The sequence below is a fragment of the Lissotriton vulgaris genome, chromosome 2_1, assembly GCF_964263255.1.
Source record: "Lissotriton vulgaris chromosome 2_1, aLisVul1.2, whole genome shotgun sequence".
Classification (NCBI taxonomy): domain Eukaryota; kingdom Metazoa; phylum Chordata; class Amphibia; order Caudata; family Salamandridae; genus Lissotriton; species Lissotriton vulgaris.
Genome location: NC_141687.1, coordinates 203674774 through 203700615, shown reverse-complemented (window position 1 = coordinate 203700615; position 25842 = coordinate 203674774). Strand labels below are relative to the sequence as shown.

Below are 25842 nucleotides of genomic sequence, written 5' to 3'. Positions count from 1 at the left end.
TCCGAAGCGGTTAGGGAGTGTCTGGACAACGGCGGCAGAGCGGCTCTAATTTTATTGGACCTCTCTGCCGCGTTCAACACGGTGCCTCATCAGCGCCTCCTCGCCCGGCTTGCAGATATTGGTGTCACGGGCTTAGTTTTGGACTGGCTAAGCTCCTTTCTTTCGTCTAGATCTCAGCAGGTTTGGCTTCCCCCCTTTTCATCTACGGCCAAGCCTCTGTCGACGGGGGTCCCTCAGGGCTCCACACTGAGCCCTCTGCTTTTTAATGTTTATTTGACCCCCTTGATAAAGTTGGCAGAACAACTGGGGGCCAAAATTATTGCCTATGCGGATGACACGCAGCTGCTATTTACGTGGCCTAGCGATATCTTGGACACAGCGCGAATCCAGTCCTGCCTATCCTCAGTTTTCAATTGGCTTGCTTCCTCACAATTGAAGTGTAATGCGGATAAGACAGAGATTCTGCTGTATGGTCATTTTCCCCCTAATTTCAGAGAATCTCTCTGGCCAGCTGGCTTTCCGATGCCCTGCTCAGTCAATGTCCTTGCTAAGAACTTGGGGGTCTGGTTCGGAGAGGATCTCCGGTTCGAGGCTCACATTAAGAATCTGACGGGTGGCTGCTTTGGGACCCTTAAAGCGCTTCGGAAGTTTTTCCCTTATCTTCCTTTTAAGCCAGAGAGTCAGTAGCGAGAGCTTTAATCCTCTCACGGCTTGACTATGCCAATGCCTTGCTGAGTGAATGAATGAAATGAATGAAAATTGCACTTGTATAGCGCTAAACTACCCGGAGGCCTCGCAGCGCTTGTGACTGATTGCTTCGTGCGAGCTCAGGGTAGTTCATCAGGTTCTGACATACAGGTGCGTTTTCAGGGCTTTCCTGAAGGACATGTGGTTACTCTTACCTCGAAGAGATAGAGGGAGGGAGTTCCAGAGTTTAGTCGCAGTGTCGGAGAAAGAGCGTCCTCCCTAGCGGGCTTTCCTGACTCAGATGGAAGTGGCCAGCTGGAGGGTGCAGGAACGGAGGGAGCGGGACAGGACATAAGGAGTAGCCAGGGGATGTAGGATTGCAGGACCTGTACGATAGAAGGCTTTGTGTAAGATACACATGGCCTTGAATTGTACTCTTGCCACTACAGGGAGCCAATGAAGCTCCTTTAGGGCATTTCTCGCTGACTGCCAGCGAGGAAGGTTATAGAGTAGGCGGGCCGCACTGTTTTGGGTGACTTGGAGCTTCTGGGTGACGAAAATCGGGGCTCCCATATAAAGGGCATTCCCGTAGTCCAGGCGAGAGAGTATAAGGGCCTGGACCAAGACCCTTCTTGCATGGAGTGGGAGCAACGGGAGCACCTTCCGCAACATCCTCATGAGCCCGAAGCAGGTGGCGGCGGTCTTAGTAGCTTGGACCGAGAAGTCCAGAGCTGTGTCGAGCCAGATCCCGAGGCTCTTTATTTGAGGCTTGGGGACGGGAGGCGGGCCCAGACATGGTGGCCAGATGGATGCAAGGGCCGAGGGAGAAGGGTTGCCCAGTAGGATGATGTCTGTCTTCTCCCCATTGAGTTTTAGGCAAGAAGATTGCATCCATCTGGCGACAGCCTCTAGACAGGGGCCTAAGGTGTGGGACGATCCCTCCGAGTGGTCTAAGGAGACCACCAGTTGGGTATCGTCCGCGTAGGTGACAATACGCACACCGAAGGGGTGGACTATCCGGTCTAGGGGTTCCATGTAGGCATTAAAAAGGGTGGGGCTCAGGGAGGAGCCCTGGGGGACCCCACATCTGAGTGGGTGTTTGGGAGACACCGTCTCACCCTCGAAGACCTGGAAGAAGCGGTCGGCCAGGAAGGATGTCAGCCATTCCAAGGCCGCGCCCGACACGCCCATGTCCACCAGTCGTTGTAATAGCGTGACATGGTTGACCGTGTCGAACGTGGCGCTGAGATCTAGTAAGATAATGGTGACTTTTCCACCCCGGTCCAACACGGCTCTGGCCTCTTCCGTTACCGCTAGAAGGGCGGTTTCGGTCCCGTGCAAAGGGCGAAACCCTGTCTGGGAGGCACGCAGCAAGCTGTTGGACTCCAAGTAGTCCACCAAGGTGTTATTTACGTGCCTCTCCAGTAGTTTGCTCAGCCAGGGGAGTAAGGAGATGGGACGGTAATTTGCCAAGTTGTTCTGGTCGAGATTGGGCTTCTTCAATAGAGCCCTCACCATCGCACACTTCCAAGGAGGTGGTACGGATTTGGAGGTGATGGATGTATTGAGAACGTCCAATATGACCGGGCGAATAACGTCCATGACCTTAATGAGGGTTTGAGGGGGTGCTGGGTCGTTGGGGGAGCCAGATGTGATCTTGGAGGTTAGTTTATCCAGGCCAAGAGTGTCCAAGAGAGGAATTGTATCAAGTGTACAAGAAACACAGGGGTCAGAGGTTGTGGGCACGAGGGGTTCCGTATCGTTATTAGTGTCTCTAAATGAGTGGCTCCCCAGCTTTCCTGGTGAGGCGTCTCCAAGTGATTCAAAATGCGACCGCCAGACTGTTAGGCAATATCTCCAGCCGGGTGAGCGTAAAGAATCACTTGCAGAGTCTGCACTGATTGCCAGTCCCACAACGGATTATCTTTAAAATTCTTACATTGGCTCATAAAGCCATTAATGGGCAAGGTCCTGCCTATCTGATGAAACGATTTTGTCGTTATTCTCCTAATAGACCCTTGCGCTCTGCCACTCAACATCTGTTGCTGGTTCCACGCTTCCGGCGTGCCCGGCTTGGAGGGCAATCTGTGGCGGTAAAGGCCGCTTTGGCCTGGAATGAACTTCCATTATTCCTGCGAGCTACCCCGAACTTCGGCTCTTTCAAAAAAGCGTTGAAAACACACCTGTTCAGGTTGGCCTTCTAGCTGCCCTCTGTCTCATCGTTCTGCTTGTATTCTGTTTCTCCTTTTCATTTTCGCGCCAGGATACTCTGGAGTAATTGAGCGCGTAATAAAACAGCATAATAATAATAATAATAAAACACCCCCAAGGTAGGCCCTAAAATCTCATACGGCAGGGTGCATGGTATTTAAAATGTAGTATATGGGTACTGAAGGCGTATATGCCCTAGCAGTGAATAACTCCCAGCGTCGTTTTTCAATGAAGCACGGCTAACTCTCCTATAGACTAACACTGGGTTATATTATTAAACTTAATAACTTCTACCTTCAGTTGGAGAGCAGATAAAGAAATATGTCTTCAACCCATTTGTATTATGAGAAAAAATCCACTTTAATGGTAAAGTCAAATTTTAAGTTACTATTCTGAAAATGACACTTTTACAAGTTGGCATTTTCCTGTCTAAACCAAATGTGTCTTTCTGCCAGTGTCCAGGGTCACATGACTGTCAATGGCTTTTCTGTGGTGTGATTTGTATTTTTTCAAGACAGGAGTCTTTGATGGGGGGGCGGTCTTCCACTCCTGAGGAGGACAGCCTGCCAGCCTTTAAAGGGCAACTTGAGAGCTGTGACCACCCCCTATCCTGACTTCTGAAACTTCCTGCCCTGTCACTGGCCAATGCAGCCCACACTTGGACCTACCTGCCCTTCTTTACCCTTGACAGATTGGAGCCAAACTCCAGGGAACCACTCCAGTGACCAACACCAATTTAGGGGTAGACAAAAAGAGAGACCCATACACACAGGCTGGCACCGGGTTTAAAAATAACACCATCAAAATCTCGGATCACAACACTAATGGACCTGTGGAAGATTCAGAAGAAGGACTGCCCTGCTGTCTGAAGAAGGACGACTAAACTAAGGATCAGTTGGCTGACCTCCTATTTGAGCCACAGGGACAAAACGGGCTTCCAGAGGTCTTTTCGGGATCTGACCAGCACTAACTGGGCCCTCATGAGCCCTGCTGCTGGTTCTCGGAGTTAAAATCTAGAGTTTGTGGTCTCTTTGTATCCACAGAGGTTCGCCTGTGTTTCTTGCCAACGCAAAGCTCCTGCTCTTCACACTCGCAACCACTGCCTGCAGCTCCTGCCAATTCAAAGCTCTGACTGGCAACCTGCTTTTCACGCTAACATCGATCTCCTGGCACTCAACCTCTGACCGGCAACCAGCTCCTCTCACCGATAATGATCTTCCTGTGGCCAACGCAAAGCTCTGGCAGAGGCTCCTTACATGAAATTGGATTAAGTGAGAATCTAAACTGACCACAGGGACAAACTTGTTCCCATAAGGGTCTGCCTGAGCATTTGATTTTGACCCAATCCAACCAACCAGATAAATGTGATTGTCAATTGTGCTTCTTGGTGCTATTTTTAGCTGGAACTTAAAAAAATCGTAACTCCGGTTCTGCTTATTGTTTTATTGTCTTTTTGGTGACATTTTATTTACTTTATTTACTTGTTCTAAATTGGTTTGGTACTTTTCTGTTTTTCTTGTGTTGTGGTTTTACTTAATTACTGTTTGAGTGCTGCGCAAATACGACATGCATTGCCTCTAAGTTAAGTCTTACTGCTTTTGAGCTAAGCCACCGTAAGGTTAAACATGGTTTTATTTAGTGACTATTGTGGTTCACACTGACTAGGATTGTGTTTACTTGAGTGGGGCTCTCACCCCTCTCAACTGACAGCCGACCTTCTTGCACTGGGGTACAGTAATTGTTTTAAACGTTTTAAACTGGAGCAAATAGAGCAGTGATCACCACCCATTATGATTACTCTGAGGCATTTCAAACTTTAGGAACCTGCATTTCAAAAATGGTTGGGTGAGGCAGGTGGGGACCTCAGGGGAAGTGGATATGCGTACCCTAACATTACTTGGTGGAAAATGGGTCAACGTGCCATACCCAAGTGTAATGTCCCTGAAAAAAAAAAAAATTAAAGGAAAAGGCCCTCTCTATCTATATACCGAAGATCTTGAACGTCATCCATGTAGCCATCCACCCTGCTCTGTCTTAGGAAAGAGCTGAAGACACAAATGCAAAGCCACGCCCGGCTGTGCTCATTGGCAGACATACTGTCAGTTTTTTTCTGAGAATGGTAGGTCATTATCTGTTGCTTGTCCACCAGATCATATTGGGTAATATAAAGATGACTTACTAAATATTGATTTGTCCAGGCTTTGTCTATCGAAGTTTTCAGCCCTAATGGAGCCCCTGCAGCTTACACCTGGGAAGAAGAATCCACTGGTAACTGTGTTATGGTGGGCTGTAATGATGCGGACCATCTGATCCCCATCCCCCGGTTCTAGATTAAGACACACTAAAATGTGCGCTAATTAATGACCGTCCTTCGGTTACGCATGAAACTCACATCTTTCATGTGCTTTCTATGGGTTATTTGAATTTATTCTTTGTCACTGAAACGTAATTCAGTGATGATTTTGCACCAGGGCTTTAACGTTCCTGTTTCTTGGTGGCAAGTGCTGTTGTGTATTGTGAAAGGTTACAGTGTGGAGTGTCTGGTCATGCATATGTTAGGAGTCTCTGACAAGTGCTGCCATGAACATAGTGATAGCTAAACTAATAACTATTCTGGTCTTGGCTAGAACTCTAGCTAGACTGAGACTAGACTGATACTTTGCATACCTGAGGTCCATTCATCAGCTTTGTCCTCATCCTGCCATCCAAGTCCAGTGTTCTGTTTTATACCCCAGTGACCCTTGCTTTTGCATGTTTTAATGAGCAATATGTTCCCACGCTCCTAAAACTTTCCCCCAATCCTTTTTACTTTTATTTTTATTATGTACAACCAGTGTTGTTGTAAAAAAAGACTTGCCTGCATTGTTGCTTTGTCCATGACACCAGCCCCACATAGGTTTGACAGAAGGCACATTTTGTTCAACCACAGTCCAGCTGTTCTCTGAAAGATGTAAACCAGTATTAAAAAAAGTGTAAACCACAAACTACTTCGCCTATGCTACGAAACTACGGTTATAGGCAAGTAACTTTTCTCTTTCCTTTTGTGAATTTTCTACCTGTTTCTGAACTTTAATTTATTTTCCCTCATCCAGCTGAAGTTGTCCTTCCTGGCTCTGAAGACCCTCTCTGCAAAATCTGCATGGATTCTCCAATTGATTGCGTCCTTCTGGAATGTGGGCATATGGTGACCTGCACCAAATGTGGCAAGCGTATGAGCGAATGCCCCATCTGTCGGCAGTACGTGGTGCGAGCTGTTCATGTCTTTCGATCCTGACAAAAGTAGACACGATGTGAAGAAGAGTGAATATAAACTTTCTATGAACTTGAAATTGATATAGAGTTGATTTTTAGACTGGAGCATTTGCCAGTAAAAACACCGTCCTGGCAATGGTAAGGTGTGGAGTTCTGGTATTTGCATATATATTCTGCTATAAATCTGTTGACTGATTATTCCAGCATCTTGTTTGGGAGGAGGGTTTCAATTATTTGCTGGACTTTGATGGACAACTGGATATTTTATGAACGCCTTAGTAATGTTGTTTCAGTGGTCTAAGTGATTAGAACACCATTCCACAATACCTTTGTGCCTTTATAAGGGTGATGTCTCCTCTGGGAGAAGGTTACATCTCTACACAAGCTTCAGGTTCCTTTGCCGCCCATCAAATATGATCAAAATAAGCAAGACTTTATACAGCAAAGCTGAAACTAACTGCCAACTACAAAATGGCGACCCTCTTAAATGGCACACTGCCCTGGTTAAATATATTTCTGGACTTGAAATTCTATTGTGCACTAGAAATGCACACACCAGAAACAGCTTCCAGTAATGTTTGCAGAATTGTAGAATTAATTAACAAGAGACTATAGCACAGGTTAGCAGAAATGTTCAGGTAGAGGAAGGCCTGCAAAAAGGACATGGGAGAAAAAGACGGGAAGCCAAGGACAATGTTTCATTCCTGTATGCCTTTATCGCACCACTGTGCCTGTGACAAGCTGGGTTCTTGCTCACCTTTCTCAACTGGTAATGGGATCATTCATTACTAATCAGGTGCAAATGTTAAACATTCGCGATCTTTCTATTAAAATCTGTTTTATTTGTGCAAATAAATGGAGGGGGAGGATGGTAGAATTGTCTGATGTCTCTTTTTTTGCTGCTTAGTTTGAATGGCATATAGGTGAGTCAAGTTGGGTATAACCTTCATCTCTTTAAAAGAGGTGCATCAACAATCTATAGTAGAATTCCAACCTTGCAGGTCGTGTCAGCCACAAAATAAAAGAGCAATGAAATGATTTTGAACATAAAAACGTATTTAAACATTTTATTTGACTAGGAGTTCTGGCACCCTTCTTGTTGAAAATTGCGAATGGGACCTGATGGGAGCATTGTGCTGACAAGTTAATGTCTGAGAAATGGCATAACAAGTTATTACACACATCTATCCATTTGAGTCGAGGAATATTGGAATATGAAACTTGCATGACTCTAGAGTGACAATTCCAAAAAACTCTGTCTGTCTGAGCCAGTGTGTAATAGAACTACCATCAATGGTAACATTAGTTTTCATTGTCATTCCTTGGGTTGGGGTGGGAGAGTAGATCGAAAACAGCTGACTGTTGTCAAACTGTGATTTGTTGCCAAACATCTGTTCTCTAGAGTTACCAACTAAAGTTTTATTCAGGGTCTTTCAGAACTTTTATGACCTGCATACTTTTTTTCCTGCATAAAAATTGTTTACTTGCCTTCCAGATGATACAACATTTCTCATGTCCTTTCGGCATCAGTATTTGTCGATCTGCAAACACCACATTTACTTGACTTAGAGTCTGTTTACATCAATATCTGTCACTGATTGCATACATGTTTGCTCTGATCTTTCCTACATTATATGTCTTATTGCTTGTTCGTGCCTCACTGCCCAACGTTTGTACAATCAAGACCGCTTGTCAACATTTCTTTCCGTGATGTACATAATTGTTTTAAAGTCTATCAATATTCTGTGGGGTTTGTCAAGGATTAGTTACGATTCCCTCACTGTCTTGCCTATCAGCAGTCTAGGTACCATCTAAGTGCCATTCACATGGGTGCTTGATGTGGATGCCATGGGTGCATCTCTCTCTAAACTAATACCAATAGGGGAGGCTAGTCCTTAACACTTTGAAGTAATGGTGGCACCTGCCAGATGTCGGACTGTCTGTACGAGTGGTAACTCAGATTATTGATGAATGCCCAAGGAAAGTAAGTACAAACATCTTAAGAAGTAAAAGGCCACAAAGGCATACAATTCATTCTGGTTGCAAGCCCTGAAAGAAGCGCAGGAACCTTTGTTTTTAGTGTAAGCAGCCTCGAGCACACCTGAAAAACAGAGGTTTCTGAAAACCAAGGATGCCTATTCTTGATTGTACTTCATGCTTCTTTCTTCTACCACTCGGCACTTCTCCACCATCTTTGCATTTTCCTTTTGTTACAGTTTTTCTATCTTTCTTTTTTCTCCCTCTTTCTCCTATTCTCTGAGTGAGTTTGGTGAAGAAAAGAGCTGGTCTCAAAAAACAATGGCAGGTGCTCATTACCACTAAACACCGGCGCAAGAGCCGTGGAGCCTGTTCATGGAGATAAATTGTCAGGAAAAATCCTTGAAGTGGCTAAAATAATAAATCACCACATCTGTAGCAAAGGGAGGACAAGCACATTTATTGCATATGCACAAAATAAAGCAGCTGGGAGCATGGGCATCCGCAGAAATGTTTCATGGGGGGGGCAACATTTTAACTTCATCACCATCCTCCGACATGATTGAGCACAAGTATTAAATACATTTAAAAAAATCTAATAAGACAAAGAGCTTAAATAAACAAAGAAATCCATAGGGGGAAGAGAAAAATCTTGTGAGGCGCCACATCAGACAACCTGGCAAGTAAAAAAACAGAGGGAAAACTAAAAATGACTGGAAAAAAACTAAAACATTCTAAATCAGGTTGATGCGGTTCTAGAGCATGGGTACTCACAAACTTTCTCTCAGGGGCCAAATTTACAGTGTGGTTTGTGGCAGAGGGCCGCACTGGTGGGGGCGGGGTCAGGAAGGGAGGGGGGTGGGGCTAGAGCAACAAAAAAACTATGACCATGAGGTTTAACTCAGGTCCCTGCAGCAGACGCCTTCATCTGCTGAGCTACCAGACCCGGCATACACACATCTTTCTTTCTCTCTCTCTCTCTCTCTCTCTCTCTCGGTCTGTCTCTCTGTCTTCCTCCCACTCTCTCTGTCTCCTTCCCTCTCTCTCTGTCTCCCTCCCTCCCTCTCTCTATCTCTCTCTCTCCCTCCCTCTCCTTCCCTCTGTCTCACACACTCTGTCTATCTCTCTCACCCTCCCTCTCTCTCACCCTCCCTCTCCCTCTCTCCCTCTGTCTCTCTCCCTCTCACTCCATCCCTACGTCTCTCTCCCTCCCTCCCTCTGTCTCTCTCCCTCTGTCTCTCTCCCTCTCTCCATCCCTCTCTTTCCATCTATCTCTGTCTCCCTCACTCTCTCTCCCTCTCCCTCCCTCTGTCTCTTTCCCTCCATCTCCCTCCCTCGCTCCCTCCCTCTTTCTCCCTCCTCCCTCTCTCTCCCTCCCTCTCTATCCCTCCTTCTCTACCCCTCCCTTTCCATCCCTCTCTATCCCTCCCTTTCTCTCCCTCCCTCTCTCTCCCTCCTGTCTGTCTGTCTGTCTGTCTCCCTCCCTCTGTATGTCTGTCTCCCTCCCTCTGTATGTCTGTCTCCCTCCCTCTGTTTGTCTCCCTCGCTCTGTCTCCCTCGCCCCCTCTTGCCCCCTCCCCCCCCCCTCCCCCCCCCCCCGCGGACACCCATGGCTGGGAGATTGACCGCACCATAAGAAAAGCACAAGTCAGTCTCAAATTACACATGCTACAAGTCCATTCTTATCATAAAATGTTGGGCAAGCAGCCATAACTCCAACACAATAGTAACAATAGAAAAAGCTTTGTGCTTTTCAGTTAACCCCCACCAATTCTGCCTCCACGTAAATACATTTACAAAAGGGGGTGGTGATGAACAGAGTGTCTGAATTGAGCAGACCACGCTTACCCAGTCCAAAGATCAGGGCTTGATCCATCACCGTTATTTATCTCACTGCCCCATCCCAGCTCAGAACCTGGCTATATGCAAATCAGTCTGTCCCTGGCCCAGTGCATCATGGGAACAGGGCAGACTAAACTACCAAGCCAATTCTTTACCAGAAAGGAGCCAAGCTACCGGGGACCGGTTTCTGGCATTTCAGCCTCTTCGGCCCGGCTTGCTTGAATCCTGATGGAGCAGTGAGAAAGGGACTCATGTCTGAGTATACCCTGCCACACCTATAGTGGCCAAAATCGATTTACAAAAGGGGGTGGTGATGAACAGAGTGTCTGAATTGAGCAGACCACGCTTACCCAGTCCAAAGATCAGGGCTTGATCCATCACCATCATGCACTGGGACAGGAAAAAACTAATTTGCATACAGCCAGGTTCTGAAACTGGGATGGTGCAGTGAGCTAAAAAACGGTGTTGGATCTAGCCCTGATCTCTTGACTGGGTGAGAGTATTCTGTTTAATTCAGAGACTCTGTCCCTCACCACCCCTTGTTGTAAATATTTTTGTCCACCCTAAGCGTGGAAGGGTATACTCAGATGTGAGTCCCTTGCTCATTGCACCATCAGGATTCAAGCAAGCCGGGCCGAAGAGGCTGAAATGCCAGAAACCGGTCCCCGGTAGCTTGTTTCCTTCCCAGTGTAAGAATTGGCTTGTGTAGTTTGGTTTGCCCTGTTCCCATCATGCACTGGGACAGGAAAAGACTAATTTGCATACAGCCAGGTTCTGAAACTGGGATGGTGCAGTGAGCTAAAAAACGGTGTTGGATCTAGCCCTGATCTCTTGACTGGGTGAGAGTATTCTGTTTAATTCAGAGACTCTGTCCCTCACCACCCCTTGTTGTAAATATTTTTGTCCACCCTAAGCGTGGAAGGGTATACTCAGATGTGAGTCCCTTGCTCATTGCACCATCAGGATTCAAGCAAGCCGGGCCGAAGAGGCTGAAATGCCAGAAACCGGTCCCCGGTAGCTTGTTTCCTTCCCAGTGTAAGAATTGGCTTGTGTAGTTTGGTTTGCCCTGTTCCCATCATGCACTGGGACAGGAAAAGACTAATTTGCATACAGCCAGGTTCTGAAACTGGGATGGTGCAGTGAGCTAAAAAACGGTGTTGGATCTAGCCCTGATCTCTTGACTGGGTGAGAGTATTCTGTTTAATTCAGAGACTCTGTCCCTCACCACCCCTTGTTGTAAATATTTTTGTCCACCCTAAGCGTGGAAGGGTATACTCAGATGTGAGTCCCTTGCTCATTGCACCATCAGGATTCAAGCAAGCCGGGCCGAAGAGGCTGAAATGCCAGAAACCGGTCCCCGGTAGCTTGTTTCCTTCCCAGTGTAAGAATTGGCTTGTGTAGTTTGGTTTGCCCTGTTCCCATCATGCACTGGGACAGGAAAAGACTAATTTGCATACAGCCAGGTTCTGAAACTGGGATGGTGCAGTGAGCTAAAAAACGGTGTTGGATCTAGCCCTGATCTCTTGACTGGGTGAGAGTATTCTGTTTAATTCAGAGACTCTGTCCCTCACCACCCCTTGTTGTAAATATTTTTGTCCACCCTAAGCGTGGAAGGGTATACTCAGATGTGAGTCCCTTGCTCATTGCACCATCAGGATTCAAGCAAGCCGGGCCGAAGAGGCTGAAATGCCAGAAACCGGTCCCCGGTAGCTTGTTTCCTTCCCAGTGTAAGAATTGGCTTGTGTAGTTTGGTTTGCCCTGTTCCCATCATGCACTGGGACAGGAAAAGACTAATTTGCATACAGCCAGGTTCTGAAACTGGGATGGTGCAGTGAGCTAAAAAACGGTGTTGGATCTAGCCCTGATCTCTTGACTGGGTGAGAGTATTCTGTTTAATTCAGAGACTCTGTCCCTCACCACCCCTTGTTGTAAATATTTTTGTCCACCCTAAGCGTGGAAGGGTATACTCAGATGTGAGTCCCTTGCTCATTGCACCATCAGGATTCAAGCAAGCCGGGCCGAAGAGGCTGAAATGCCAGAAACCGGTCCCCGGTAGCTTGTTTCCTTCCCAGTGTAAGAATTGGCTTGTGTAGTTTGGTTTGCCCTGTTCCCATCATGCACTGGGACAGGAAAAGACTAATTTGCATACAGCCAGGTTCTGAAACTGGGATGGTGCAGTGAGCTAAAAAACGGTGTTGGATCTAGCCCTTATCTCTTGACTGGGTGAGAGTATTCTGTTTAATTCAGAGACTCTGTCCCTCACCACCCCTTGTTGTAAATATTTTTGTCCACCCTAAGCGTGGAAGGGTATACTCAGATGTGAGTCCCTTGCTCATTGCACCATCAGGATTCAAGCAAGCCGGGCCGAAGAGGCTGAAATGCCAGAAACCGGTCCCCGGTAGCTTGTTTCCTTCCCAGTGTAAGAATTGGCTTGTGTAGTTTGGTTTGCCCTGTTCCCATCATGCACTGGGACAGGAAAAGACTAATTTGCATACAGCCAGGTTCTGAAACTGGGATGGTGCAGTGAGCTAAAAAACGGTGTTGGATCTAGCCCTGATCTCTTGACTGGGTGAGAGTATTCTGTTTAATTCAGAGACTCTGTCCCTCACCACCCCTTGTTGTAAATATCCACGTAAATACACACACTTCCTCGTAGATCAGCTTTCCTGTCTTCGGGACTCTAGCAGTCATACTACCTATACAAATCTTAAGTTTGGAACATCCTCTGCTGCTTTGAGTTTCCTGCAAAATATCAAAGTCATGAAGGTTCCCAGAAACACACATTGTGCATGGAGAAAAAAACATTTAAAAGTCAGACCGCATTTAAACCTTTGTGCAACTTATATATTCACTTTAACCACACATTTAAACAGACTCATACGAATTTCCTTCTTTACATGGTAATAATGCTTCGCAGTTTCTGGGTGAGAGACCGGTAAAACAGAATGATTAGACCCTAAAGCTAAATCAAGGCTTTGATTCCTTTCATTCCCCATTCTACTCGATTTTTCGACTACTTCTTCACTACCTTTGTACATGTCTCCCTCTTCTGTTTTCTTATTATAGGAAACATATCTCCCACCTTAGCTGCAACCCTCTTGCAACATGCTAAAATAATCTGAAATACTAGGCACATCAATAGCAACAGAAAGAACTATTATAGGCAACAAGGCCTAAAACAGCCACCTTACATCCAGGATGGCACATAGTCAAACCAGCCAGTGAACCACTCTTCCAGAGCACCCCTCTCTTTAATCATTTGTGTATGCAAGTTATGCAAAGTAAATATGGCCTGAGTCAGGTTTCCTTCTTCTTCATCATTTGTTGGTATATAAGTACAGCATAAGGAATTCCTCTCCTTACACACCCTTCCTTTGATCGCTGTCATCAAGTCAAATGTATATTGATGCTGCATTACCATAAGTCTGATTGAACACAGTTCCTCTCTAATGGCATTAAAGCCAACTTCAATCGCATTTGTTTTCATCAAAGACCAATGGGTAATCTGCACCCCGCGCATAGTTGCTTTTGCTTGAACCATGGGAAGCAGACTCCCAAAAATGTTTGGGCATCATTGAACAGCCTATACTCTCTAGGCACTTCTTGCCACACAGAAGTTCCAATGTACCCCGCCATCCTTTTTCTTCAGTGATGATGCAGCAAAGTTGATGCTTTACTTATAGAATACAGATGTAAATATTGTATTCCTTTTGCTGGTATTACCATGAATGGGATGTGCAGAGTCTCCAAGGAGCAAAGTTCACTCCAGTCAGTGGGGGGGAATGGGGGACGGGGGTTAGTGTGTGTATTTTTGAGCACCACACTTCCAGAATAAATCCATAAGGCTGGAGGTACCGCCCTGTATATCGGCATTATATGTAGTTGAGCCAAAAATGACATTCCGTCCACTTTAAAAATTCCATTTCCCTGTAAGCAAAGGGAGAATTACATTAGTTTCACAGCTAGCTTGGTGTGATGTTTAGTTCCAGTCCAGGTACATCTCTGTATGTTTTCATTCCATACTTTCTCACTGGATGCTTTTACATCATCAAATCTCAAATGATTATTTGTTTCTGTGCCATTCCATAAATATTTGGCCCTACGTGTGAACCTAGCTCCAGTAAGCCATTTATTATTGTCAAATACTGATGATTCAATACTTAATAGTGGCCTGACTGCACAATCGGGGGGGCAGTTGTTTGGCAGAATATTTACTACATGTGGATGAGGGATTAGATATTTATTTATTTATTTAATTTATTTAATTTGTATGGCGCGTTATAACCACAGGGGTCTCTAAGCGCTGTCTGTCCAGATTTACGTGAAAGATGTTGCGTGATGAGATGTTACATTCACTTGAAACCAGCTGTGCACCTAAGAGCTACTCCATGCTTGTTTAAACAACACAGTTTTTAGTTTTTTTCTGAAGAGAAGTAAGTTACTTTCCTTCCTGAGATCTGAATCCAATTTATTCCATAAAGCTGGGAGCATGTTGGAGAACGCACGGCCCCCCACCGTGGTCAATTTGAAGCGAGATTGGGACAGAAAAGTGGCGTCCGACGAACGCAAAGTCCTACCCGGCGTGTAGGGGGATATTCGGGATTTCAGGTATTTGGGTGCTTTGCCGTGCAGAGCCTTGTGAGCAATACACAATCCCTTGAATACAATTCGCTGACGTATTGGGAGCCAATGCAGCTCCTGCATCAGGGGAGAGGCATGTGCAGTCCTGGGTTTTTTGAATATGAGCCTAGCTGCATCATTCATAACTCCCTGAAGCTTGTCCAGCAGCCGCTGAGGCAAGCCTAGGTATAGGGAGTTCCCGTAGTCCAGCCTAGCCAGAATTGTGGCTGAGACCACGTGTCTCAAAGTAGGGAATGAAAGCAATGCAGAGATCTTCCTTAGTTGTTTTAGGAGGCCTATACAGGTGCCCACTACGGTGGAAACCTGTTTTTCCATGGATAATTTGTTATCCACATATAGGCCTAAGCTTTTGACTGCGGCTGCCGGTTTAGGTGGTGTACCCAGCTCCTTAGGCCAGAATTTATCGCTCCAGGGGTTGCCCGAGATGGAAATGGGCAACACTTCCGTCTTGTCCGGATTGACCTTCAGAGAGTTCTCGGACATCCAATTAACTGTGGTTTTCAGTATGTCCTGTAGCCTAGTGGATGCTCCTGGACCATCATCCAGCCGGATGATAATCTGGGTGTCATCGGCGTAGTTATACACTAGGCAATCCATCCTGTTCAGGAGAGCAATTAGTGGCTGCAGGTAGATGTTAAAAAGTAGGGGTGACAAGGCAGAGCCCTGTGGGACCCCGCAGGTGATCGGCGCGGGGTGGAGAGTAAATCGCCCAGCTGCACTCGTTGTGTCCTACCCTGCAAGAATAATGCAAGCCATGCATGTGCTGTGCCCATGTATCCCTATGCTATATCCTGTGCTGTATCCCTAGAATACAGTTCCAATGCCACTTTCTCCCAATTTACATAACTATGTTTCTGCCCTGCTCCCTTCATTCTGGATACCTCTATCATGATCTCTGTTTTATCTGTCAGAATTTGTAAACCTTCAGGAGTTGTATCAAATTTGCTTGTATTAACTCCGGCAATAACAGGACTAACACAAGTTGGCTGTAACTGTGCTTTTATCCTACACAAGAAAAGATGCAATAAACAATTCATTATGGTAACAGGCACTTTTTTAGGATACACTAAAGGTGGCGTTCTAATGGCATGAGGTATAAGAGAACATACATACCAACTATCATTTTGTATATAAGTACCTATATTATGCATATCTTTATACCACATATAATCAAGTAAAGAATCATGCGAAGGATGTTTATCTGTTTCATTAAAAACAGTTCTGCAAAGGCGTAATATTTTATCCCTATGGATGGGGTCATTTGCATCTGCATAACACAAAATACTACAGCAAATTATCAAAGAAATAATCATAACCACTGAACTCATTATTATAATACGAAAAATATAATTTAACTGTCTCTTCATTGTCATTGGCTGAAAATGGTATAAGGTCCATTACGTGCACCCAGTTCTGCATCCCCTCCACTTTTACTACTATAATGTGCTCTGTATTACTTTTTAGGGGTCTAGAAACTTGTAGTCCCTCCTTGTCCTCGTGAAGTTTCGCAAAAAAAAAACAGGAACCAATGCTTATTGCTGAAGACAAAAACAGTAGTGGTGCAGTACTGTCAGCCTGTTGCAGCTGAACCTAACCTGTACAGTTTTTGTTCAGGCAGACATGTATGAATTAATTTCTTGCCAAACACTTTCTGACGCAGACTTGGTATCAGAACAAATCACTTGATTTTGTTTAAATGGAAAAGTAGAATATCTACCTGTTACAACTTGGTGATGGGTCAAATGATGATCCTTTGAAGGCTAATTTCTCAACGCAAACAGAGCAAGGGGAAGGCAGTAAAGCCAATTCTTTTTCAATGTCTCACAAATCTTTTCTCCTTTAATAAGCCATTCATCCTCTTAAGAATTCTCTTACTCTCTGGGTGGTAAACTGGTGTTCCACTCCTAGTAGTTTAGTAATTTGCTGAAATACTGTGTTAGCCATTATCGCTGCATATTGCCGCTGGAATCCCCCACCTCTATCACCAGCAATTTGGCTGCCTGGTCAGCATCACATTCGGAGCAGGGTCCCACTTCAATCCATTGTGAAAAAGGACAGACCACTACCAATAAGTACCTATATCCATTACATTTTTTTATCTTATCTACAATGTCTATGTGTAACTCTATGAACTGACCTATTGGTCTTGGAATGGAGAATGGAGGCATTTTTGGAGATCTCTTGTTAGAGTACTGATAACACACATGACATGAAACTTGGAATAAGTCGACTAGTGTGCCTAGATTAGGGATAAACCAGCTTTTGTTTAATTCATCCATCATTTCTCTTTTAAAATTGTGTGTTGGTAAATTAAGTTGTCGAAGGGCTGTTATAAGTAGGGACTGGGGCATTATAGCTCTATCTGAAGTTGCTGATCTATAAAAGAGATCTTGAAATCCAGTCACTCCCCCCCTCAATTTCCTGAGATCTTTTTCATGTTGTGGTGCTGCGTTTTGAATGTCTAATAAGGCCTCTGTAGAAATATTGTCCTAGTGTTTGATCTCAACTTCATCCCCTGCATCTAAAGTGTGCATACTGCATGTTTTCATTGCATATGAACTAGCTTCCTGCGCTGCAGCATCACCAGATTAATTTCCCTTAGACATCAAGTCTGTTCCTTTTGTATGTGGCTGGCACTTAACCACTGCTGCTTAACATTGTATTTGCAATGCAGCAGTAAGGTCAGCTAAGAGATGGTGCGCCTCTGGTGTCCCATCAGATTTGAGAAATCCTTGTTGTTACCATCTCTTCAGTCCTGAGTGAACTGTGAAGGCTACATACCCTGACTTAGTGTATATCGTTACAGGCTGATCCTGACAAGCTAGTAGGGCAGTTATTGATGCTTTAACTCGGCTACTTGGGCTGTCTTGGGATGGCAAAGGTCAGAGGTGCAATGTGTGTAAGGTATAATCAGTAGATGTACCAATAGCCTCAACAGCAGCTGCACCTGTACGCCTTTTGCCTGTTTCCTGGTATATCCTTGAGGAACCATCAATGAACAATTGTTGGCCATCAGAAAAGGGGTCCGCATGTGCCAGGTAATAGTCCTCCTCCAATGTTAGTCTACAGTCATGATGAGTGGGCTCTAGTGGGTGCACTAAAAAAGTTACAGGATTGACTGCGTGTAGTTGCTCAAAGTAGATAGAAGGATTTGACAGTATTACTTCATAACCTGTCGTTCTTTGAGTGGTCAGTGTACTTTTCTGCAGCAAAGCAAATGGAGAGTGCTCAAGGTACGTTACTGGGCATCCTGCAGTAATAGTACTACAGCTAAAGCTGCAGCCAAAAGTGCTCGCTCACAAGGAAAGTGACCTTTCATTACTGGATCTAACAGTCCACTAAAGTAGGCAACGAGTTTGGGACCCATCTGGTATTTTTGAGGAAAGACTGGTATCATGGAATACTCTGTGGCAGCGGAGAACAGAAAAAAAATATTTTTATAGTCTGGATTTGCTAGCACTGGGGCTTAAGTAATTGCTTCTTTCAATGTCTCAAACACACTTACGCTGTTAACAGTCCACTGTATGTCTGCGTTATCAGTTTTAGCTTGCTTCATTGCATATAATAGTGGTTGTATGATGTTAGCATAATCAAATACCCATCAACTAACTAAATTACAGAGACCTAGAAATTTTTGCATGTCTTTTTCGGTCTTGGGCTGAGGTTGATCATGTATAGTATTCTAGAACCTGCTATCTTTTTGCCTTCTGCAGACAACACTTGGACCAAATAAAGCATGTTCTGTTGCGCAAACTGTACTTTTTTCCTGTCCTCTTTGTATCCCTTAGTAGCAAGTAGCGTTAATAGATTGACAGTGTCTAAAACACATTCATATTCCGTTTAACTACATATTAGTAAATCATCTACATATTTGCAGGACTGTAATTTCTGACTGGAAATTTAACAAATTGGCTCTCAACACTCTATTGAACACAGATGGAGACTCACATTAGCTTTGTGGAAGGCGAGAGTAGACTAGATGTTCACCATTGAAACTGAACGCAGTCAAATAGTGAATGTCAGGATGTAAAGGTATGCTAAAAATAGCATTCTGTAGATCCACTACAATAAAACATTTGTTGTCACTTGGTATATTAGTCAATATTACAGATGGGTTTCAGCACTATGGGGTACTCTGCAAATACTATGACATTAAGGTGACGAAAACCTGTACCATCCTCCAAGTATTTCCTGTAGCTTTTTTCACAGGATACATTTCAGTGTTTCCTGGGGATGGACAGGAATACAGGACTCCCTGATCGTTCAGTCTTTGTATTGACATTCTTATACCTTCTTTTGCTTCTTTGGACAGTGGATACTGTTTTACACAAGGCAATTGGGCACCCGGCTTCAACTTTATCTTAAATGGTTCTGCAGACAGTGCCATTCCTACCTAATCTGGTGTTGATGTCCAGAGACAAGGTGGGATCGCTGCAAGTGCTTCAGTGTCCTGGGAGGGGGTGGCACAACTTATTACGTGGTCTGTGCACGATAAACACTCTCTAACAAGAGTGCAGTGTGTAAACTATATAATTTCTGGTGGGATCGTATGAAAAGAGTTCTGAGTCAGAAATGTCAGTAGTCTCAGACCAGGCTTAAGAAAAATCAGGCCTTACAAATTCCTCCATCATTATCTGATGCCACCAGCGCTCCCCACTTACTTCTTATTTCCATGCACTCAAGGCAAAGAGTGTTCACCTGTCCCAGTTTGTCACCACTAACTTGCCTCCGAAAAATGAGTCTAGATGTCAATTGCATCCATCTCCCTGAAAGAATTTCCTCTGTCTTCAGGACTTTAAGTACTGCTTCTGCTAGTAATTTATAATGCACTGGCTCTGCCCATCCAACCACGTTTTTCTCTGGTATTCTTAGCAGATGTATCCCACATTCCGCTTGACCTGGTATCTCACATGTCCTAGACCCATCAGAGGAAAACCTTATTGTCATGTTTAATTAAGACATTATATCACTTCCTAATAAATTTGCTGGTGAGTTTGGAGAATAAAGGAGACTCTCCTGAGTTTGCACTCCTGCCATCTCCATAGGCATATATGTAATTTATGGAATGTGCTGTACTTCACCAGAGAAGTCCTGCCTATCCATGGCGGCAGAGAATAATGGAACATTTCTTTCTGAGACGCAAGATTTTGTTGCCCCTGTATCAACCATTAAAGCATACCTCTGTCCCCTTATGATCATTTCTCCAATTGGTTTTTCTTCGAGGTCAAGTGTTCTAGCTACCACAGAGCAATTGGGATTCCCTGGTGCAGCCCATCAAGCTGTACGATAAAAGAGGTTTCCACCTTCAACAATTACTCCCCCTTGTCTCCCAGTGCTCACCACTGCAGTAGTCGGCTCCTGTCTCTACTAACGGGGCTGGCATTCCTTGGAGAGGTACATTGGCAAATTGCTTCTTGTGATTTATAAAACTGTTGTAGTAGAGTTATTTATTGTTGAGGGTAGGGGACTGTGATTGTGGGGTGTAGGCGGACCGGAATAACAGGCGTGGTGGCCGTATATAGTGGGCTATCTTCTTAGCCGGTTTTTATTTTCAGTACAGAGTTCGAAGGGGGGGGGGGGGGAGGAACAGTGTCCTGAAGCGGTGCTTGGCCCGATGTCGAGACGATGGCTCTTCGCGGAGGGAAGGTGCTTGTCAGGAAGTCGTTTTGAGGGCTTCTTCCAGAGGGAGTAGTCGGTTGGTCACCGGGACGGCAGCTCCTCGGAGGTATGGGAATGAGAGAGAGAAAGAGGGCCGTTAGTCCAACAAACTATAACCGGCTGATGCCGTATACCTTCACCAAGGGGGTGCGGGATTTTGAACGAATGTGAGGAAGGTAGGGGACTGGTCCAGAGGGGGAAAGAGGAAGAATGGGAGGGCAGAAGGGTGATGGAGTGTCGGGCGAGTGTGGGATTTTATATACAACTGTGCCTGTGGTTTCAAACGGGTAATATACAGAGTTCTACAGTGCTGGGTGCAAGGTGGGGGTTTGACTACTTTACATGCCACTATTTACACTCTGTACAGGGGGAATCGGTACTCACTTGCCCCGCCGCAACTCTCCCGCGAGTTGCGGCCGCTCTCCAGCCTCCTCCACCAGACTCCACTAGTCCTCGGTCCAGACTTCGTCTTCTTCTTCCGCTTCACCACTCGTCTCCATAGGTTCTTCGCACGCTGTCTCCTGCCACGAGTTCTCCTGCTTGTACACACTGCTCTCTTCGATTCCGGCTTTTCCGCTCTCCGCCTCAGGGTTGGGGGAGGGACTTCCGGGGTCACTGGCGAGTCCTTCCGGTTTTCCGCTTGTTGCTATTGGCTCCTGCAAAGAAGGAGAGAGGGGTGGAGTCCGGTTGCTATGGACGCCACAGGTTCGAATGGCAAAGTCCGGGGCTTCGAGGGACGAGGCAGCCTGGACGAGGTAGGGGACGTGGATCCGTCACAGGGACATACTGGTAAGGGCCACATTGAGGCGCTGGCCATAACGTATTCGCATCTGTCGTCCCCTCCCTCTCCCTGTCACTCCCTGTGCTTCAACACTCTTCTTAAAGCGGCATTCAGTAATAAAATGTCCGATGTTACTGCAGTAATTGTATTTAAAATGTCTCCTTCTTGGTATCTGTTTCCCCTCTCTTTGACCATTTCCTTGCTCCCTGTTAACAGGAACCTGCACAGTCATTTCTTTTCTTGTCTTTTACTTCTAACTTTTCTGTATTTTTTGTGTCACTAGTTTGGCTTGGGCTCTGTCACTTTGGTTTTTATTTTTCCTCTCCTTTTCATCTTTTTTTCTACAAACATCTATAATATGGGCTTGTAATTCTGCTCAGGTTTCACATCTAAGGCCACAATCTGATCTAAATGGTCTGGTATGTCTCTTGGCACCCCTGTTTTAAAACATTGTAGAATAATCTACAACTACCTCCCGTGTCTACAGGTTCCACTTCTGCTTCCCACTTTTTCTTCATCATCGTTATGTAGTCTGCCAAGGACTTTTCTGAAGGCATAGTTGTGTCATCAATGCCCGTATTTCCGGACGGTCTGGGTACCTGTTGCTTAATTCATTCCACACGCGAGAGCCCGTTACTCCAAAAGCAGACACTCAGTAATAGTTACTCCTTGTATCCCTGTACTTCTCATTATACTTCCCACCTCATCCCCCTACTATGGAGCTCAGCAGACTCTTCACATCTCCAAGAATGAAAGGTATCCCAGCTGTTGCATTTTCAAATGCTTTTATCCATTTCCCTGCTCCTTCATGTAATAGGGGCAGGCCCTCTTTTAGATTTTCTTTATTCATGTATTGCCATTGAACATAGGCTGTTCTGCAAGTGTCTTACTCGCACAGACTTTAACGCATGTACTCATAATCCCAGTCTGGGTCTCCATAACCTTGTAAAATACATAAACCAGCCACATTTATCTATTCAGGGTCAAATGATCCTGCTCTTGGCCACACATTCATCTGCAGCACTATTCCTTCTGTCTCCCCTGCAAGGTTATTAGTAAATGTGACAACATTATACCAACTATTTTTTCCATTTGCTACTATTTCATTGGATGTCAGGTCACTAGTTCCTTTCCGTTCTTGTCTGTGTTTAAAACTCGTCATTCCCTGCATATTTCGTACATAAAGAGATCTTGCTCCAGTCACAGGAGAACTTTGTCCTAACTCTATTATACCCTCTGTTCGAAAGGGACGCCAAGACCTTGTTGTACTACTGGGAAACATCTGCTCTAACGCTTGTTTGTTCTCTAAAGGCACTTTGTTCCTCTTATCTTCTATTTATTTCAGTATTTCTGTTCTCAGCCTCTTTCCACAATTCTATGCGTTAACAGTGAAGAACTCTTCTAGTTTTATTCCCCACTAAGCTTATCTCTTCCTCATTTTCTCCTGTCACATTCTTGTCTTCCACATCACACCCCATATCCCTCGCAACTGGCTTAAATAATATGGATTCTCATATATTTGAACAGTCATCTGTAATATTACTTAGTATCTTAATTGTGCTGCTCTGTATTCCCTTTACACGGATGGTCATGTCACGATAACCCCTACCTCCTTCCTGCTGTATCTTTGATCGTGTACCTTAGTCAAACTACACCTGTGGGGTATAGTATCCATTTCCTTCACTCGAGTTTTTGGGGTATCCTACTAGCCCATTCCAATATGTCTTGACTTTTGTTCCAACAATTTTCTGTTATTGTCCTGTCTTCATTTTACTGAAATGTCTCCTGTTAGAGACACTGTTCCCTCATATATTCCTTCTGGTTTTAGAGAGTCTTTATTAATTCTTTGAGCAAAATCAACTTCCCCCGTATTTAACAAAATGTCAACCTTTGGTGTAATTTTGTTTATGTCAGTCGGGGGTGTTAATGTCGGGTCTTTGTATCCTACAGCCGGCACATCAGTGGCCCCTCAGTCTATTGAGGTAGTGTATTCCTTATCTTCCATTGACAATGATGGATACATACCCTGACTGCATAAGGGCCCTTTAATAATCTCCGAATATGTTGGTGTGGTGATGTAGATTCCACATGGGAATCCTGACTGAATATCTTCCACATCTCTAATGATTCTAATCTATTTTTTCTTTTATCTACTTTATATTTACAATATTACATGGGCTATCACTGTATTATCAAAAGAGCCCACTGGGGGCCAAGGAACCCGGGAAGTCTTTGTACCTTCTGCCCATTCCTGACAATGTCTTTTTATTCTATCAGAGTCTCCTGGAAATGTGGAAATCGTGGACCAAGGGTCCTTTCTCTCCATGTCCAGGATTAACTAAATACACATCTCCATTTGTAATTGTTGTGGATCAATACATAATGAATTGATGAGCGCCCTTTTTTCCTACCTTATCTGGGCACTGCATACGTCCCCCAGACCAGTACTCCTGTCCTCTAAAAACAGATTTTTTGTCTCATCAGGCATCTGTATTCCTCCTCGTATTGTGCACAAATAAACTGGTTGTCCGCAGGGGAATCTCCAAAGTGGAAAGCCGTATCAAATGGGATCTCCTGGCTGGCTTGCAATGATGTCGGGAAATATCCTTTATGTAGCTAAAATCTTTAATGACCGCATCTGTAACCAAGGGAGGACAAGCACATTTATTGCATATGCACAAAACAAAGCAGCTGGCAAAGTGACCTCACCATAAGAAAAGCACAAGTCAATATCAAATTACACTTGCTGCAAGCCCATTTTTACAATACTATTTTGTGCTAACAGCCATAAATCTAACCCAATTGTAACAATACAAAAAGCTTCGTGCTTTTCCGTTCTTCCCCACCCATTTTGCCACTACGTTTTTACATACACTTCCTATAACCAGTCATGAAGGTTCCCAGAAACACACATTGTGCAGGAGGAAATAAACACTTAAAAATCAGAACGCATTTAAACCTTTTTCAAAGCAGGCTGTAGATTATTTACCAGCTAAATGTGCAACTTTAACATTCACTTTAACCACACATTTAAACAGCCTCATACAAAGTTTCCGACTTTACAAAATAATCATGCTTCTCAATTTCTGGGTGAGAGACCGGTAAAACAGAATAATGAGCAGAATGATTAGGCCCTAAAGCGAAATTAAGGTTTTGATTCTGTCCCGGGGTGAGTGGGGACTTGGGGATCGGGCTAGCCTCTTGTACCGTAGGAACGACCCTGGGTGAACGCTCAAGTGAAGTAGAGCCAGAGAACCTAAAAAGACTTTTCAATGAAGGCTTTATTTGCGTATATGTTTTTCTCCTCCTGCTTGTAATGCGTTCTCTGGCGAACGCTGCTGGACCAAAGGCTGTGGTGCGAGTAGGATCCAGCTTGCCTCGGATGCCAGGTCAGATCGTCCTTAGGGCCAGGTGTCACCGTATGCAAAGAAAGAGACAAAGGACGTATTAGGACCGGGTTATAGGGACTACCCGTTGTAGGGCCGGGAGTGAGGGAAACCGGTGACAAGTGTATTTACAAAGCAAGGTTCGTGGGGTAGTGCTCGTGAGTTAAGGGTTTCTAGGGATCACCTGGACCTCATCCAGCACGGTCGCTCCCCCCACGGTCCCTGATCCCAGCTCCTGTTGACGATCTGCCCTGCTGGTGGCACCGCATCGAGACTGCAGAGTTGTAACTGCTTTTATTTATTTAATTAACCTCGCGCTGTGATTTATTTATTTAATTAACCTCGCGCTGTGATTTATTTATTTAATTTACCTATCGCTGTGATTTATTATTTAATTTACCTAGCGCTGTGATTTATTATTTAATATACCTAGCGCTGTGATTTATTTATTAAATTTGCATCACGCTGGGAACTGGTCTGTTCCCCCGGTGCCGTGGTGCATCTGCTGCCCCTGCCTTACTCTCCCTTTGACCCTCCATCTTGTTGTGTGTTCCCTGGCCCGCCCCTCCTCCCTGCTACCGCCTCCCAGCTGCTGCCCCTCCCACGCTCCGCCCCCTCCTCTCTCCATTTATGGCAGATGTCCACACGTGCAGCGTCCACGCGCTACGGCCACGCCGAAGGTGCGCCAAAGGTAAGCCCGTCTACGCCCGTCCGCGCCTGGACCGCGCCCAGCGCCAGAGCCCCTGGTCCTCGTAAAGACCACCCCTCCCGCATTACTTACGATGCCACCACCCTCCTAGCCCTCAACCCCGGCCGTTCCCTCAACTGCGTCCAAGCTGCTCCTGGCCACACCCATGGACCCTTTTCCTGCAACTCCTGCAAGTTCGACGGCACCAATAACAACTCCTCATCTTCGAACACACAACAGATATCCGACCCCAACCACCTACAATGCATCCTGCTCAACACCCGATCGGTCCACAGGCACGCCATTGACCTCTGGAATCTACTAGACACCATCTCTCCGGACGTCGCCTTCCTAACAGAAACATGGATGAACACCACTTCAGCCCCAGACATCACCATTGCCATCCCGGAAGACTATAAGATCATACGCAAGGACCGTACCGGCCACACAGGAGGCGGTATCGCTATCATCCATAAGAATCCCATCCGCATCTCAACCAGCTCAGACGTCAACCTCGCCATCTCTGAACACCTTCACTTCCAGATCCACATCAACCCCAAGACCACACTCAGAGGCACCCTCCTCTACAGGCCACCAGGACCCCGTGCACAATTCAGTGAAGACATCACGGACTTCATCACTCCACACGCGCTCCCCTCCGAGGATTACATCCTTTTGGGAGACCTCAACTTTCACCTTGAAAAGAACAACGACCGCAA

The 25842-nt window shown here is 45.3% G+C and overlaps 1 protein-coding gene across 7 annotated transcripts in view; it reads left to right on the top strand.

Annotated features, from left to right (window-relative positions):
- The window catches only part of RFFL (ring finger and FYVE like domain containing E3 ubiquitin protein ligase), a 367730-nt gene extending 360703 nt beyond the window's left edge, over positions 1 to 7027 (top strand). For all 7 annotated transcript variants that reach the window (XM_086954726.1, XM_086954722.1, XM_086954727.1 and 4 more), the window contains one exon: positions 5991 to 7027. In XM_086954726.1, the coding sequence (XP_086810852.1) occupies positions 5991 to 6172 (182 nt within the window). In that variant the 3' untranslated portion in view covers positions 6173 to 7027. The remainder of the gene's footprint in view (positions 1 to 5990) is intronic.
- Positions 7028 to 25842: the final 18815 nt, after the last annotated feature.